Below are 18,702 nucleotides of genomic sequence, written 5' to 3' on the forward strand. Positions count from 1 at the left end.
GTGGGTAAATCATCCAAGCTCACCAGACCATTGCACAATTCAGAACCCTCTCACTGTGCAATCTATATAGTATCCAGGATATATCACCCTTAACACAAAAGAGCCAATCTGGATTCAATTACCAAGCCAGCACAGAGAACAATTTATATCCAAACTGTGAGGCTTGAAAGATGGACGAGGTCACAGGACAGTTTATAATTAACAGTTAACCCTCATTGATCTTTGAGTTGTGATTTACTGTCCCAATACAAAATGCGTCCATGTCAAGCAGCCTGCTGGTGGGAGGGTTCCACTGGGTGGGGGCTGACTGGCTTAGACCACACATTCACAATACCCAGATATACTTAAGGTTAAAAAAAAGTTTGCAGTGAGGCAGAGGTGAGATCCTTTACTGCTTGTTTCAGGTAGCTGAAACTCTTAGTGGGTAAATTAATCTGAGCTAACAATGGGAATGTGAATAAGATTTAATTCAAAAACATGAAATCTGTATGGTGTATATTTATTCAACATGTATGAAGTTGATAACTGGAGAACTTTCATTAATAATGAAGCATTAGCATTGTGGTTTTGTTGTTGTGTGTATCAGGTTCTATATGAGTTGTCCTCCGGAAAAATCTTGGAATCTAATTATGTTTATTGACAGCATTCACCACAAAAAAATTCTCTTTTTTTTTTTGTCAATAAATGCATTCTGTCCAAATATATGATTATACAAAACTGACTGCTATGTTGTGACTCTGCAATCCTTTCACCCTCTCTTAATTTTGTCTTTTTCAATTTTTGTCTTCAACAAGGTTTTACTGGGACTTGACCATGCTGCTGTTGATGGTGGGCAACCTCATCATCATCCCTGTAGGCATCACATTCTTTAAGGATGAGCACACGCCGCCCTGGATCGTGTTCAACGTGGTCTCCGACACCTTCTTCCTCATGGATCTGGTTCTCAACTTCAGGACGGGTATTGTCAAAGAGGACAACACAGAGATCATCCTGGATCCGCAAGAGATTAAGATCAAGTACTTGCGGAGCTGGTTTGTGGTGGACTTCATCTCCTCTATTCCGGTGGACTACATCTTCCTCATCGTGGAGACGCGCATCGACTCAGATTTCTACAAGACGGCACGCGCCTTGCGGATTGTCCGCTTCACCAAGATCCTGAGCTTGCTGCGACTTCTGCGCCTTTCGAGACTTATTCGCTATATTCACCAATGGGAAGAGGTAGGAAAATGAAGCTCAGCATAGTTGTGCGCACATGAGAGGGAATATTTGACACATTATTCCCTCTCATGTGCGCACAACTATTTGATATTTTACAGTTGGGATAAATGTTTTCTTTGGAGTTGTGCTTTCCAAGCTCAATTCCCTGTATATTGAAATGTGAATTCAAAGCAGAAAAAGTCAGAGAAAATTACCAAGGAAATCACAATAAGCAAATAATCTGTCTTACAAGCATACTAGCTGATGAAGCACATCAAGTAAATAGTATATTATAAATGATATTTCAGTAGGGAGCTACAGTGATTGTGTTAGCAGAGCGCTGTGCCTTCCACTTTCCCCTGTGAGGGAAATATGGGTAGATGCTGCTTCTGATTACATTCACCCTTGAATGAGACAAGAGGCTCTTTTCTTGTACCCAGCTGCCACGAAGTTGATGAAGCCAGGACGTTGATTGGCATTTCTCTCGGTGTGCCCATCCACCTAGCAGTGGGGACCACAGAGCCCAGAGAGGCTTTGCTGCAATACGAGTGTGATTATAATTGCAACATTAATTAGAAAAGTTCCCATTGCTCTAACTGGATGGATCTTGTTGTTTAATCTCTCGACACCAAAAGGTGCAAAGTGAAACATCAGAGTCTCTGTGTAGAGTCAACAAGAAGACACTCCACTAGAGGATAATATAGGACAGTCAGCTCTGCGCTGGTTGGTTTTAAGGTTGTACGAGGTAATTGTTCAAGCCCAGACTGGGCAAACAAGATAAAGCACCAGATAATGGATTGATTTACTTAAATTACAAATGCAATTAATGCAAAAAGGACAAAGACTTGGTGACCTGATGCGTCATAGTCGGTGGCCCCTATATGCATGACTTTTTTTCCCAAGTGTATTCAGGTTTGAAGGCTTTTGTTCAGAGCTCCATAAAGTGTGGAGAAATCAGTGGTCATATTCCAGATGTTCCTGCAGCAGCAGCGGCAGCTCTTTGTGAGTTCACATCACACTTGTGAACCTCCAGGCACATGAATATGTGTGTTTAGTCGTGTGCCTTTTGAATCCAGACACAAAGAGTATACATCAAGCGAAGTAACACAGCTAGCACAGTCAAAACATCGTGGGTTTGGATTTGTGTCTCTTGTTATAGCATCCCTATTTCTGTGGTTACATTTATAAATCCCACTTAATGACACCCTATTTTGGTTTGTTCCAAATTACTAACATGATTAATATTACAATTCAACACAATTTGAGAAATTTGGCTCAGCTAAAAGAACGATTGCAGGGGAAGCCGTTTGTAGTAGACTTTTGTACTAATTCCACTTTGGATTAAGGTTGTGACAATAGGAGAAATTCGGTTGTTGGTACCAATAGCAATGAATTTATATGATTCCTGATTCCACATTCAATGTCAAATTGAGAGTTTAAATCAAATAAATTAACACATTTAAAAATAAACTGCTGCTGCACTCACAGTGTCTCTCAAAGTGGGATTGCACAGAGCTTGTCTCTGAAATGAGAATGCCTGGTGGCTTCAAGTGTGAGTCTGGGTGGAGGCTGTTGCAACCTTAGGGACTGAGGGTTAATCTCTTACACCTCCATTTTAAAGTCATACTTCATGTAAAAAGCCCATTTTACCTTTCAAGTACTCAGAAATCAGTGGCTTGAACTATCAAAGCTTTTTTGTTTTGTTTTAGGGTTTTTTTGGGGGGGGGGAAAAAAGCACTTTTTTGTCTCCAATCACTTTTTGGGTGAAGTATTGCTTTTAAGAAGTTGGCAAACAAACCGCTGAAACTTGGCTTGGGTTTTGGCTAGTTGTAGCATTTTCTTTCTAACAATAAACCTCAAAAATACACACACTGGTCCGTGTAGGGTGGTGATGATGTCACTTGTGATCCACCCAAGTGTCATTTCATACCGAAGCAGAAATTCCCCTGTGCTCAAACAGAATTGCTCAACATTAAAGACAACACATACTCTCTCACTCTCCCACACACACAGAGAGTGGTAAAAATCCTGCTGTCCACACAAGCAGGCTTATTGTTGCACCTGCGTTTTTCCAATCATACTTTTAGTATCATGGGAAAAAAACAAGTACCGTCACGTTTGCAGAATTTTGCCATTGATTAAGTACCAAAGTATCGGTTCTTGTGACATCCCTGTCTCAGATTTCTGTCAGAGGCATGAGCGCACATACTGATGCCATTGTATTGATGTCTGCCAATTTTTTCCTGTTTACACAATGTTGTGAAGATGCAGGGCCACTCAATCAGTTGGTGGGTGTGTTCACCTGAGTGCATGAAATTGCATAGACAATTGAAAAGGTTGAATATTTTACTGATTGCCAATAAAACCACTGTTCCCCAGCCATAGCCGTTCTTGAAAGTTCCTAGTTTTCAAATATTCAGCTGGCACTCTGGGTAGAACAGTGAATAAGTGTGATGGTGACATTAATCATGCAGGGCCTCTGTGATGCCATTTCAAAGAGAGGAAAAGTTCAAATGAATCACTGGGGGAGAATCCCTTTGCCACCCTGGGCCTCCATGCATGCCTGCTGCTGTTCCTCAGAGTCCAAACTGAAGGCAGCGATACATGCAGTTCAGACAACCCTTCATTTAAAAAGGGTGGGCACACCGACAGAGAGCTCTCACAAGATAAGCTTGTGCAATAAAGCAACAGAAGAAGGTTAAGGAGGAGGTAATAGAAAGAGGGGGGGGGGGGGGAGAAGGGAACAAGATGAATAATTTAAATAAATAAATAAATAAATAAAGAGCAGTATGCTTGAGTTGCTCACAGCCACGGGCACCACTCCATGCATGTATGATATGTTTTAGAAGAAAAATAACAGTAAGATGAGAAGACAACAAAGAGCAATAATTCATATTCATGCAACTGAACAATTTGCAAAGATGTAGTGGGCATCTAAAACAACCACAACAATACCACAAAGAGAATGAGGACATATTGCACTCACAGAGCCAGCTGTCATTTACATGTTTTTTTTGTGTGTGTGTGTGTGTGTGTGTGTGTGTGTGTGTGTGTGTGTGTGTGTGTGGGCGTGCACGTGTGTTTGAGGCTGGCTGATGAATGTTAGTTAGGCTAACAGAGTAAAAGGCCAGCTTTGCCTCAGCGCCAGAGTACTCCAGATGCAACCTCACAGAAATGTCATCTGTCACAGCAGAATAACTTGTCACCGAGGTCTCACCACCTGACTGACTTTTTGACTTTTCCTATTGACAGCTACACTTCAGACATCACTGTATGTATCTCATCGCCATTTGAATATTTGGGCTACAACTTACATTGCCCTTGTACTCCAGTCTTTATATAAAGCTCTGCAGGGAAACAGAAGCTGTGTGGTAATTCTGTCACACTATTTGGAAGTCTTTCTTTAAATGTTATTATTTCTCCTGGGTTTCACATAGGAGGGGATCCTTCAGATTCATACATTTTGCAGTATTTAGCTGCAGTAACATCGCCGAATGCCATTCAGCATTGATTGCCTTGGTGAGCTCTGCCTGTCTTACATGGTACAAGCTGCAGACATGATGGGATAGTGTCCTCCAAAAGGGGAAGCTGATTTTTTTTATTTATTTATATATTTTTCACAAGTATATGCATGCTATAAATAGTTGTGCACAGATTCATTTGGTTTGCTATTGTTTGAGTTTCATTTTCTCCTCAGTAAGGAGTCACACAGAGGACACTCCTTCCGGGGGAGTGTTGACTTCAGCTGAGTGAACTGTATTGCATAGCTTAATGCCTCATGGAACCATACTGCCGGGAAGAAATTTGAAAATTAAAATCTTATGTTCTTTCTGCACTGTGAGCTTTTTAGGAATTCACGAGAAGACAAAGGCATATAACAGTATCTTAATATATCGAAAAACAGATACAGTTTTCATGAAACTAGAGACAAAATAGAGTTTAAATAATTTATAGCTAGTTCAGTAAAAGTCAAATCTGTTTTTAGAAACTAATGTTAATCTCTGAGACCACTGTAGGCATTATGTAAAATCCCTCATATACTTAGACAGGTGTTTCCCAACCAGGATCTTTGACAGGTATGAATTTTTTTAAAAAATGCATTTTCCAAAACGGCTGGAAAAGATTCTACAATTATTTGGGCCTGTTTGATTGAATTTCTTCAATAAGCCTTCTTTCTGTGTTTGTTCATGTAGGCTGTAAAAACTGGGACAGCTCTGTAGAATATATTACTTCATCATCAAGGTTTGAATTGAAATAAAAAAAAGAATGTAGGCTACCCGTCACAAATGTGAATAAAAAAGTTAAATGAAACAATTGTATCATAAAAGAAATATTGTAGAATTGTAATTATCAAACAAAGCATTTATGCAGCAGAACTCGTTGGACCGATAAAGCTAGGCTCATATTTGAAAATATGTTGAATTAAAACATCATTTTGCTTGAACATTAACTTCTTCATTTGATAATATGACAACAATCAAATCGTATTAGATTCATGCAACCGCAAGTAACACAATGCGCACATTGTCATCATCCATGCCAGTATAGGGGCTTCAACTCTGTTCCATTTTCGTAGTTGTCCAAGACAGTAATTTGTATTTCGTCGTCATCTTCCGCTTATTCCTTACTAGTAAGGGTCGCGGGGGGGCTGGAGCCTATCCCAGCATCTACGGGCGAGAGGCGAGGTTCACCCTGGACAGGTCGCCAGTCCATCGCAGGGCCAACATACAGAGACGAACAACCATTCACACTCACAGTCACAGCTCCGGTCAATTTAGAGAATCCAATCAGCCTAGTCCCCAATTGCATGTCTTTGGACGGTGGGAGGAAGCCGGAGTACCCGGAGAGAACCCACACAGGAACAGGGAGAACATGCAGACTCCACACAGAAAGATCCCGCACCCGAGCCGGGACTCGAACCCGTAACCTTCTTGCTGTGAGGCCACAGTGCTGACCACTGCACCACTGTGCAGCCTAATTTGTATTTAAGCAGGTGAAAAAACATAGGTTCATGCATGGAAATTCACAAGAATATGTCACAGACAGGGCGACACGGTGGTGCAGTGGTCAGCACTGTCGCCTCACAGCAGGAAGGTTCTGGGTTTGAGTCCCGGCTCCAGCACAGGATCTTTCTGTGTGGAGTCTGCATGTTCTCCCTGTTCCTGTGTGGGTTCTCTCTGGTACTCCAGCTTCCTCCCAGTCCAAAGACATCAAGAGGGGACGAGGCTGATTGATACTCTAAATTGACCGTAGGTGTGACTGTGAGTGTGAATGGTTGTCTGTCTATACATGTTTGCAACCCATCCGCCTCTTGCCTGAAGGCTGCTGGGATAGGCTGCCTTTTTCCTTTTTCATGGATACAATATGTGTCCTTAATAAATGCGAATATATTGGAAAATTCCTGATAACCCAGTAGAACCTTGCATAAAAACAACTTCATAAGTGACCAATTGGTGGTGTCAGAGTGTTTCAGACATGAAATTTGGCGAAAAGAATCACTTGACTGACTTTAATCATGGTTGTCATAGAAACCCTAACCACAGGAAAACGGAGTTGCTGTGAAAACAACTGCTTGGCTTCCCATACAATGTAGACTGGTAACTCTGTCCCAGGCCATCTCAGCAAGCGAGAAATGACTCTAATCCCTAACACCATCACCACCATCAGCTTCTGAGGCAATGTCTTAATCCTCCACCAACTCACGAATCTTCTTTTACACGTGCTTTTTATCACAGCTCTCATAAATGAGCTCTAATTGCCTCAGTGTCCTCCACTCCAGATTTAAGGGTGTGTTTTTACAACCGCCATGTTGACAGAATGTTTACAAACAAAAAGCTTTTGGCGGAGATGGCTATATGCCAGTGATAACACTGTCATGCATAATGACATTCAACGTGGTGTGCAGAAATCCACCCCACACACACACACACACACACACACACACACACACACATGAATACACATACACATGAAGCAGACTGCTGTTACGGCGTCTCCTCTGTCTCCCCTCTTGTCAGCTTCCTCTTGTCACTTGTCTTCGGGATAAAAATAAGACTGTGACCGGATATTCTCCTCATTGGAGTTGTCTCCTGTTGATGAACCAGTGACTTGGATGAGATTAGTCATCCTGTTAAATCAGATTCAAGGCAGCGCACTAATGACTAAGCTCTGAGGGCTTCCTCTCGTCATGCCTGATGCCTTCAACATAACCGACTCGACCGGCCGACCCTGTAAACGTTGCTTTTAGCATGAATGGAAATGAGTCTGAGAGATAAGAGCTGAGGTGTTCACTGGGGGGGAGCAGGGAGGTCAGAAAAACAAAGCCTATATTCTGTGGTCTGGTTTGTTGTCAAATCACCTAAGGTGTGAGGAGGATGCCACTCTACCTGTTTGCTTATTTCAAGGTGTCATAATGTCTTTCTTTATTAATACTGGCATCTTTGATTTAGATTCAAGGCTCTGGCCGCCCAAGTGGCTTCTAAAGAGAAACTAAATGATACGTCAGGTGCTTTGATAGAAGTCAGCCCCCTGAGTCCATGAAGGAGTGAGGTGCCTTTCATTTCCACCCACTAAATCTATTCAGAAATATTTAAATAAACTAAATCAACTAATCAGCCACCACTCAGTGACCCATTACCTTGGCCAAGGACTGGGCTTTCAGAGATAAGAAAGGCAGGAAGAATAGACTTAATGAGCTATTATTGGGTGCACAATGAAGCTGATGACAGGTCCCCAACATTTTGAATGAGCCTTGTGTGATATGAATCCCCACAGTGGATTTGCTTAAAATACTTTTACACAGAAATGTGTAATCCTGCACAAACCCAATGGCACATCTTGGTCGGAAGCAGAGTGAGAGTGTTTTTGTGATCTGAGCCCTCCAGGCCTGTTTAGACAGATGATGGAAGGGTGTTCCCTGTGGTCCACTCCCAGGCCTACTTCTCATTCACCACATGTGCTTCACCCACCGTGGCAGCATGCGTGAGCATGACATTTTGGTGAAGGCATTTAGAGTGAGAAATCTAACCCCTGCTCACAGCCTGCTCCCAGAATCGGTCATCATGGTGGATGGTTAGGAATAACACCGAGGCATGCATGGATTGATTTAGTTGATAAACTTCATTAAACATCGCACAGAAATGTCTCAGCAGCATGTAGTAATTAACACAGTAAATGTGCTTAACATGGTACACACTGTACACTAGAGAAGTTATAGTAAAATATCCACGTGTATGTTGTTTAATAGGAGCTGACAGAAAAACCTTTTCTGTAGAACATCAGAAAAAGTGCTTGGGGTAATTTTGGTTTGTAGTGAAATTCATTATTGCAGTGCTCTAGTTTTAATATGTGGGGATGTGACTGCTCAGTGCATTATTCCCCATCAATTTGGTTAATGAAATGTATTGTTAAATCATAAGTTACACCTCCAGCTCTTTGATAACCATGTTTGACTGATTATTGTGACAACAACAAAAAATCAATGATAACATAAATTTATATCATAAATCAGAAGCTATGTTAAAATCAGAATTGTCTTACTTTCTAATGGTCCCCAAAATCCTGTAACAGTCAGACTCTGAAAATAACCAACACATCTCCAGTAAAATCTGTTATACTGTATTTTGTGCAATTCAACGTGTAATTTTCTGATATCCCAGTTGAAAGATTAAACAATTCAGTTAATATTCTTGTAATTTATTTTATAGTGTATCTATTCTTGCTTAATCCTCAAAATCAATCATGAAATTATTCAACTGTGTTTTGAAATTTTTAAATTATTGAACTGTTTTCTGATCGGATAATAAGTTTTGTAATTTTCTGCTAAAATGTGATGAAATAAAATATTTAAAGTGTTGATTATGAGGAGAGCGCTTGAGAAACTGCAGTGTATCAAATGGGAAACCAAACCACGGCGGACGCGAAGCACCTATATAAGCGACGTGGCATCAGGAAAACAATGTACGAGCGGAATTTTGTTTCCTTGTAGGTGTCGCGACGCGATCATGACAAACATTCATCATCATTAGCAGTGTGAGCTGCAAACACCAGATGCCTCAGTAGAGTTCTACATTGACAGTGTCTGGACAGCTACCATCAGCACCATGGGGCATATGCATCTATTCTCTCACCTGGATCACACTTTTCTCTCTCCATCTGTTTACGATGACTCTGCAGCAGCTTATTCCCGCCTGTCTGGACCTGATCACTGTCGCACAAGGACACAGTTTATGACTTCAGCACACGGCCTTGTCTTTGACCCCTGTCATATTTATTGTTTTTTATTTACTAGTTTTATTCACCTCCATAAGACTGTGTATATATTTGATCTATGTCTGCTATTGATAGTAGTTTTATGGCAGTAAAGATAGCAGTAGCGTAGTACCTGTCAATCAGTGTTCAAATTTGTACTAGTTGGTTCGATGTACACCAATGTTTGTCACTCAGTGTCAGGATACTGTATTTGTCACAGCAGCTGCAGTAAAAGTCATGGTATTACTATTAGTAGTGACGTTGAGACAGCAGAGGTACCAGTCGGCAGGACTGGAACTATTTGGAGTCATAGTATTTCTTGTAACTTGGATAATAGGAATAGTTTTATAATCAATGTTCCACTTGTTGGCCTTGCAAGATTATATGTGTTTTTCTTACACTAGCTGTTTATAGAGTACAGCCTCCATCTCAAAGTGCTTACAACCATGTAATTGCTGTTACAAAACCAGTGCGCCAACTCTGACTTATGCGATCTGACCGCCGTTCAGGGTTAGGAAAAGCGGAGCAGTTGTCAGCACAGGCTCTCGTATGGAGAGCTGGAATGAGCGTCGTAAAGAAACAGCCGTGTGTGCCTCCCTCTGCCCCCATCAAGCCAAGCCCTCTTGTTTATGTTGATGCTCATACTGCCAGGACCCCCATCAATTAAAAGAAAGTGTTCGGCAATCCGTCACTCTTCATGTAATGTGTCACGTCAAGAAATGCTGTGTTCTTTTTTGCCCTCCGTGTGCATGTTTCAGTGTTCAGTACGTTGTCCTGCTGTATGTGTACAAAGACCTATTTTCTTTGTGTTTGAAAAAAGGATCTTTTACAACCTTCAAACAAAACAAACATTTCCCAACTGGAAAGTGAGATCCTGCTTGACATGGGTATATTTGAATTGATTCCAGCTGAGATGCAAGATAGGGCCATCACCTTCATCCAGTGACAGTACATTTTGGGTTACAAACTGAAGATTTGCATGACATTACCCGTGACAGCTCTCATAGGCTTTATTCTCCACACAGTGGTGAAGTGCCAGAGGTCTTTTGAGGGCACATCTACTGTAGCAGTATAACAGAAGTTATTGCTGAATAATAACAAGTCACTCAGGCTTTGGCACGATATAGCGAAAGGAATTTATCCTGCTTCAGAAATGCAAAGACAAACAAGAGAGATCAATATTATCCAGCACATTGACACATTCAAGGACGACGAACACAATGCAACAGTGCGACAGTTTTGAATAAAGAAAGTAAACTTTTTTTTTTTTGGTGTTCCTCGAGAAGAATTTACTCCCAAATGGGAAGCGCACAAAAAAGTCATTTTTAAATATAATCTGTATCATTTAACATACAAGAAAATGTAGGGAAAAATAACAACGGATAAACCCATTAATACCTAGATATCTAAAATGAATACCTCCACTTTACTCCCCGATGTGTTTATCACCTGTACAATTGTGCAGCTCTGCACACATTTATGATTGCTTTCTGTGAACAACACATGCAACTTCTTCTTGCTGATAGTCTGAGGATAAATGTAATTGTGGAATGGAAATTATGTCAGAATCCTAAATAGCTCATTTAAATAGTGCACTTCAAAGTGTAAACAATACACCGTGTGCGTGTGTGTACTATATCTCTGCCGCCAGTCCTTAATGTCCCTGGAATTACTGTATTTGAATTCACATATCACTTAGCAAGTTTTTTACAGATTTAAAAGCAGCCCTTTGCTGTCTGGAAATACAATTTCATAAATGAAAAATATATCAGGCTCAGTGTGAGAGATGGAAAGGGCTACCTCATGATTTATTCATTTGCCACAGAGTGAATTTAACACTTTAATGTTATGGTTTGCCATTACGGCTCCGGTAGGAAATGTGACATCACAAAACATTGCATATTTGATAACATAGCTTATTTTCCACCATGTCTGAGGAAAGACTGGCTTCTGAAAAACAAACAGTAGCGCACATTTGATGCAGCTGTGACCGGAGGTGTTGAGGATCTGGTGAGTTGAGTGAGAAAGGTGCAGCTGGGCGAATGATTCAGCATAGGTGATGCAGAAGCGCTGAAGGCTAAACATTTTGTACAAAAGCCCAAAGAAAGAAAGAAAGGGACAAAGTGAAAGAGGGACAGTGTGTGTGAATCTGCTGTAGGGGTGTCTCCATCCACTTTGAGAAAACACTGCTCAGATCCTCACCCCGGCACATTTTCCGAGGCGTACCTCTGGTCTAATGCTAGCCCGTTGATGGAGCTAAATTGATGTGATTTGATGGTGCAGCAGCACTCACACTGTCCCAGACAAACATCCCACTGGTCTCTGCGAGCTTCTTTCTCCGCACGCATACGGAAAAAAAACACAGATCCACATGCACGTGCATTCAAATGGAATCAACAAGCAGAAAAATAAACAAGCTGCTTTTGGAACAAAGACTGAAAGATTAAACTTTGGGTGACAAGGATGTTAATGTCTTTGCCCCTCTTGTCATCTCCCACCTCATCATCCCCCACTGCTAAACAACAAAGTGAAGATGGAATATCCCCTCTCAGTCACAAGCCCTTAAAAGGCACTGAGTAGATTTTAATAAGGAGTGGAGCAGTTAGCAGTGGTCTTCAGTGGGATTAAGAGGCTTTGAATGGTTGAGGCCATTAAAATCTACACCAGCACAGAAGTCCTGGAGCGCATTATGAGTATATTAATCATTAGGATTAACAAACCCAGCCTGTGAACAGTCTCACCCCAGGAACACAGCCACCTTTATCCTTGTACCATTATTGTATTTGGCTGAGTGGCTGATGATCAGAGTGATTCAGCAACCAGGGAGGAAAAGCTCTGTTGACCATCCTCAGTAAACTGTTCAGAAACAATCCATCCACTCATCCGTATGCAGTGTAGAAAGCTATAGCTAAAAGCTATACAGCAAGGCTTCTAAAGCCACTGCTTGAAGTGATCAAAGAATGGACTCAGAAGTTATTGAACTGCTTGTAGAAGAAGCAAATCTCCCTCGGAGTGTGTGTGTGTATGTGTGTGTTTGTGTGGGTGTGGCTGTGTCTGTGTGTTTGTGTGCACATTTTGACCATCAGCGTGTTGAGTCATCTGACCCTATCCCATTTCCTGCTTCCTTCCTCTGTCACCCCTCAGATCTTCCACATGACCTATGACCTAGCCAGCGCCATGGTGAGGATAGTCAACCTAATTGGCATGATGCTGCTCCTGTGTCACTGGGATGGCTGCCTGCAGTTCCTGGTGCCCATGCTGCAGGACTTCCCTGCTGATTGCTGGGTGTCCAAAAATAAGATGGTGGTAAGTGCTTCTCCTGCACCTAGTCCTCCTCCTGCCTGTTCGAATCAGATTATGCCCTGTCTTATCTCATCCATCAGCTTCAGTAATTACTGTACTAAAACGCTGGAGCATCTAGGGAAAGATTGCCTGGAATATCTGTGATTTTAAGCTGTCATTTAAAAAAAAATGGATTTATCTGTTAAATTATTAAATATGTATTCTAAAATAGTTTTTTTTTTTAATATTTCTACCCTCCATATGGTGAAAGAGACACTGAGGCTGTGTGGATTGAACATTGATATTCTTAAAGAGGATAGACGGTCCTTGTTCAATGTGGGTAGAATATTGACACTCAAACTACGCTTCTCTTTCTGTTCAAGCCTCTTATGAGAGTTCTTTTTCATTCGCTTAAGGCAGTGCTCTTATCTCACCTGATATGTGTCTAAATCACCCATGCAGCTGATGGCCTTGTGTTAACTTCACAAAAGAGGAATATGTAATTTATTGTCAGCCTTTGTATCGGGGCTCTTAAAGCCAGCTGCCCTCAATAGAGATTGATCTGACATCAGTGTATGCTCCTCTCCTCAGTATACATCCTATTAAATCAACATACATTTAACCTCTAAATAATGCAGCGAAGGAGAGAGGTCCCCGAACTGACGGCTTATCAATATAGGTGTCAGTAGGGCAATGTTAGAGGGTTTGTGTGGTGTGTAACTCATCATTGTGGCAATTTGGAAGATTTCCATCTGGTGGAAAGACTGAGGAGGTATAGTATATTGACAATGTTTTGATCAAGTGGGGTTTTTCAAACTAATTGCATACAGCTTTATAGTATACAAATAATGTTAACAGCCTTGGTGTCACAGCACCTAAATTTCATTTGAATCTAATACGATATTGAGAACAAATGCTACTTTGAAGTCATAAGAGAACTCGGCTTTTAAAAACAAGATAAGAGCTTGTAGTTCAGAAATATTTACCTTTGGCAAGGAAGTTATGTTTTTGGTGCCATTTGTGTGCCTCGCTGTCTGTCTGTTAGCACGATGACACAAACATACCTGGCTGAATTTCATTTAAATTGGCGGAGGGGTGGAGCCTGGTTGAAGGGAGAGCCCATTTAATAATGAAGCAAATCGGAGTCAAAGAGTCTCCATATTAATTTTGGCGAGAGCACTTACAGTCCTTGGGTAATAGTTGGAGAGGCATCTCCCAGTCGAATGTCTCATTCAGTATATGCTAAGCAGTTATTGTCACCATGGCAACCTCTAACAGCAGTTGAAACAAATCCTGATTCCGGTCAGGTGATTGGACTGCTTCTCTGATGTCAGTGGTGTTTACTGACATGCCAGCAATTTAATTCACACGTAGAACAAATCAGTATGAAAGCTCACCTAACCGGGCTCAAGTGAACAATGCCTTACCACTACATATTTTACCCAACCACTGATTGGAATTCGCCATGAAGTCATTTCTGCTGTGTTTATTTAATGTGCTGTGCTGCTTTGCTGGTTTGTTTTACTTTTTTGTGGATCAGAGGAAAAGCTCGGAGCAAACGTTTGAGTTGTCTTTCCTTTATGTGTGCGCAACTGGATTGAACCGAACTGATTTGAGGCTGGGGAGAAAGCAAAACAGAGTCTTTACTAGGTGAAGAGAACTTGAATTGGTTAAATTTAGAAGCACATGCACCAACTGAAAAACCCCACCTCCTCCACTATATTGTTACCTGGCACCTCCACTAACAACAAGTTGTGCACGAATTGTTCCTTTCTGTCAAATTGGATGGAAGTGTGACGCAGCATCAGAAAGGTAATGAGCAGCTCTCATGCTCATTTAAAGGGTTACATCTGCTCGTTTGAAGCCATTTTTTGAGGGTCTTCTTTATAACGCATGTCAATCAAATAAAGTGTCACAACATATTAATTTTGATGAAAAAAATATATGAAATAGGCACTGATTCTTGTCTCCAGACATTTTAATTAATTTCTTGGAATTGATTGCATGGCTTTGGCAGCGATCTGTGCTCTCTGGGTGCACTTCCACTTATGAATCTGTTAAAACAACACAACCCAGTCAAAGAAGCCAACATACACATAAAACAGCTTTAAGTCAGCTGTGTGTTCAGTTTTCCGTGCCAGAGCAGATGTCACATGAGTAGTTACATCGCTCAAGGTATGATGTATTTGGTTCATCATGCCTCACTGCCTCGCTGACATGCTGAGTTCTCATTTGTTTCATATGTTTCATATTTAATCATAAGAAACGACAGATGTTACAATCCTCTGTCCCTTGAGATGTTTCACAGTTTAGCTAATTTTATCTTTCTATACCTGTCTGTGTGGAGATGCATCGTTAGGTACGCTGGTCCTGCTCAGGGACCGCCGTCAGCACTGGGACTCAGAAACACAAACAAACTTAACACACAACCTTCCAATTTAACCAACCTGGATGTTTAATTCTGTCAGGATGATATGGATTTAAACAAAAGTTGAAGGTTTATATTAAAACATCTGTGACGCAAATGGAAGACCAGGGGTGGCGTGCATATGGTAGACAGCTCACTATAATGCAAGAGACAAGACTGAGTTTGGGCAAAATGTCCGTATGTTCGGCTTTTCCTGATCTCAGCTGAACGGTAATTTTTAGTTTTCTTTGAAATGTCTTTTTATACCCCTCCTTCTCATTGGAGTGGGTTTTAAACACCAATTTTATTTCTGTTTCTGCTGATTTTATGACTTGAAGCAATTTGTAATTCGGATATTGAAGTGATATAATTATTATTTATAGTAGTATTATTAAATGGGCAATAATGTGTTACTGTATCTGCCCCTGACCCCCCCCCCCCATTTTTCTCTTCCTGTTCTCAATTCCAACATGGAAAAATTAATTCTCCGACGAGTTCAAGATGCATCAAGTCAAATTACAGGGGGATTATCTTGAAGTACCTTAGGCTGACTGGTTCACCAGGCAACATAAAGTAAACTGAGGCTCAGTATTACAGTACTGTAGAGATCACATGGATTAAGACTCGCTGTCTTATTCTGCAGCATCCAAAACAAGTATGAAATTACGCTCCTCATATCTTTGTTTTATTTTGAAATGCATATCTGAACATGATGCAGAAATAATTATTGATGAAAAATCAACACATGCAGGAATATTTAAATGAATCTTTACTTGTGCAGAACATGTGACATTTAGTCTTTTACATGTAGTCAACTTTTTTGTTCTCTGTTAAAGATGGAATGCCTCTACCTGTATGTTTCGTTCTACATTTAAATCCATGTCATGACTCTTTTAATAGCTCAACCTCAGTGAGTGTGAAATCTGGACTTTCACACTAAATGTCTTGTCACAAGATAATTTCACGCAGTCCTGACTAGATTATATTTTAGGCATTTCTTCGTCTCATATTGTTACCACTCAGAGTTGTGTTGCTACAACTCCACGCAGTTTGTACTGACTGCTTCCTCAGAACATCTGCAACCTAAAACGGCCCCTCATTGCTTTTGGGTTGCAGAATTCCTGAAATGAGATGGAAACACACACATGAAATATTTCCAAAGTTTAAAATCCTGTGAGAGCAGTGTAGCCTCTCATTTACATCCAAATGGAGTTTGTTTTGTTTCACACAGTAAACGCTGTCTAATTAATTGCATTATGTAGAAGAGCGATTCTCAATGTGACAGAATAACAAATATATCTTTCAGAATTAATTCAAGCCTCCGGGGCAGGCACTGATGGAGAGCTCCTCATGTTTTTCCCCCCATTACCTGGTAGACAAGAGGTTGTTAGTAATAATGGACTCAGTCATGTTTGGTTTGGTCCTGATTAGAATCATTAGAAGTCCATCCATCCATCCATCCATCCATCGTCATCTTCCGCTTATTCCTACACATTAAGGGTCGCGGGGGGGCTGGAGCCTATCCCAGCGTCAACGGGCGAGAGGCAGGGTTCACCCTGGACAGGTCGCCAGTCCATCGCAGGGCCAACATAGAGAGACGAACAACCATTCACACTCACATTCATACCTACGGTCAATTTAGAGTATTCAATCAGCCTAGTCCCCAATTGCATGTCTTTGGACTGTGGGAGGAAGCCGGAGTACCCGGAGAGAACCCACGCAGACACGGGGAGAACATGCAAATTCCACACAGAAAGATCCCGTGCCCGAGCCGGGACTCGAACCCGGAATCTTCTTGCTGTGAGGCCACAGTGCTAACCACTGCACCACCGTGCAGCCCTCATTAGAAGTCTTTTTTGTCTTTTTTTTTTTACAGTAGCTGTCCTATTATCCTGCTGGGTCATCGCTCCTTACCTTTTCACGAGGGCACTAATAAAATTGCTATCTCTCAGGTATTTCCGCTGTGGAAATGAGTTTGAAAGCAATTTGGACATGTCACCCCCAGGAGAGAGTTGATATTGATTTGCCATGAACTACCACCAGGATCTAAAGGAAAAGGGCAATTTATCTACAAATGAGAAAACTCACAGAGAATTCACATTTTTCTAAATAGCTGACCTACTTTCTGTCATGCAAGCCTCTAGTGTCTCACGCTCCATCCGCCCATTCTCAGGGCCCTGTTTTAGGCTCCTGCCCAAATGTCTGCTTGCTCCAAATGTTTGCATATTGAAAAATACGTTTTACCATGCCAGCTGCTCTATGTTGAACCAAGACGGTTTGAAGTGGACATCTGCCATTACTTTTGCATTTAGTAATTACATGTGAGCCGTGCGTGTATGTGTGCGAGCTGTCAAGGTGCCCAATGATGTTTAATATGTGCCTTCACCATTTGAGAGAGAACGCAAGCAAGATAGAAGACTGAAGTGCCCCAATGTTCTCACCCTAATTCACCCTATCTCCTCTGTTTCATCCAGAATGACACATGGGGACAGCAGTACTCCTACGCACTTTTCAAAGCTATGAGCCACATGCTGTGTATTGGCTATGGCATGTACCCCCCAGTGGGCATGACAGACGTGTGGCTGACCATCCTCAGCATGATTGTGGGTGCTACCTGCTACGCCATGTTTGTGGGCCATGCCACTGCGCTAATCCAATCCCTGGACTCATCTCGACGGCAGTACCAGGAGAAGGTAAGTTAAGATGACGTGTTGCTGTTGGCTGAGATGTCCTGATTTCTTTTGAAGAGGGCAGAGATGGGGAGGTAGGATGCAGACTCAAGCTCAGCTGTAAGACAAGATTCAGTTCTTTTGTTTAAGCCTGATACACTGGAGGATTTTCAGACTAACTTTAAAAGTGTGGAAGACCACAGACATGTTGACAGATTTAACACAGTTTTAATATTTCATTCTTAAAAATCCCTGAACCAGTTGATTAATTCTAGAAGCTGGATTACACTTTTAGCTTTTATACCAAATATTTTCATATTTTAACAGACTTTACCCAGCTCAATATTCCATCACTGTTCCTTTCACACGACAGTATTCTCCCTGAAGTTGTAGCTTCTGATCCCGTCAGTAGCATTTAGATTGTGTTTGTAAACCCTTCACATTTCAGGATCTTCTTGGGCAACTAATCTGTTCAGAACCAGCCTCGAATCAGGAAGACACACACGCAATTGTAGGGACACAGCAGTTGAACCCAAAATCTGATTATTCTCTAATGCAGAGTCAGTATTATTAGATAAGTTCACCCAAAATATAATTTCATCAGGCTTTTTTGTCTCCTTCAAAAAGCCTCAAGTGCCTCTATTAATATATTATGCAGCATTGTTATAGGTAGGTTGTAAATGTTAAATTTTCATATGTGCCAAGTCAGTTAAATAAAGGAAATATGCTATTAGGGGTATGACTGGAATATGTGAACTGCTGCTAAAAATAGGGCACACTGGGGTACCTAGACGTCCCTTTCCTCTCAGCTCATCCCAGTAAAATTTTCTGTCTTAAGCAGGTTTGATTTGATGTTTCTACACAAATATGAACCCCATCTTCCCCAGTTCAGGGAGA

At 41.3% G+C, this 18,702-nt stretch overlaps 1 protein-coding gene and 1 long non-coding RNA gene across 3 annotated transcripts in view; one reads left to right on the forward strand and one right to left on the reverse strand.

Annotated features, from left to right (window-relative positions):
- hcn4 (hyperpolarization activated cyclic nucleotide-gated potassium channel 4) overlaps positions 1–18,702 on the forward strand; it is a 72,662-nt gene that overhangs the window by 20,979 nt on the left and 32,981 nt on the right. For both annotated transcript variants that reach the window (XM_086188609.1, XM_086188617.1), the window contains exons 2-4: positions 795–1,218; positions 12,592–12,753; positions 17,611–17,829. In XM_086188609.1, the coding sequence (XP_086044735.1) occupies positions 795–1,218; positions 12,592–12,753; positions 17,611–17,829 (805 nt within the window). The remainder of the gene's footprint in view (positions 1–794; positions 1,219–12,591; positions 12,754–17,610; positions 17,830–18,702) is intronic.
- On the reverse strand, positions 12,440–14,097 carry LOC147269661 (uncharacterized). The gene is made up of 3 exons (XR_015110519.1): positions 13,914–14,097; positions 13,716–13,831; positions 12,440–12,788 (listed from the first exon to the last, which is right to left on the reverse strand). It is a non-coding gene; the product is annotated as an uncharacterized LOC147269661 (long non-coding RNA).

The sequence above is a fragment of the Aulostomus chinensis genome, chromosome 2 (genome assembly GCF_037954235.1).
Source record: "Aulostomus chinensis isolate RoL2024-O1b breed Wild chromosome 2, RoL_Achi_v1.0, whole genome shotgun sequence".
NCBI classification, from domain to species: Eukaryota; Metazoa; Chordata; class Actinopteri; order Syngnathiformes; family Aulostomidae; genus Aulostomus; species Aulostomus chinensis.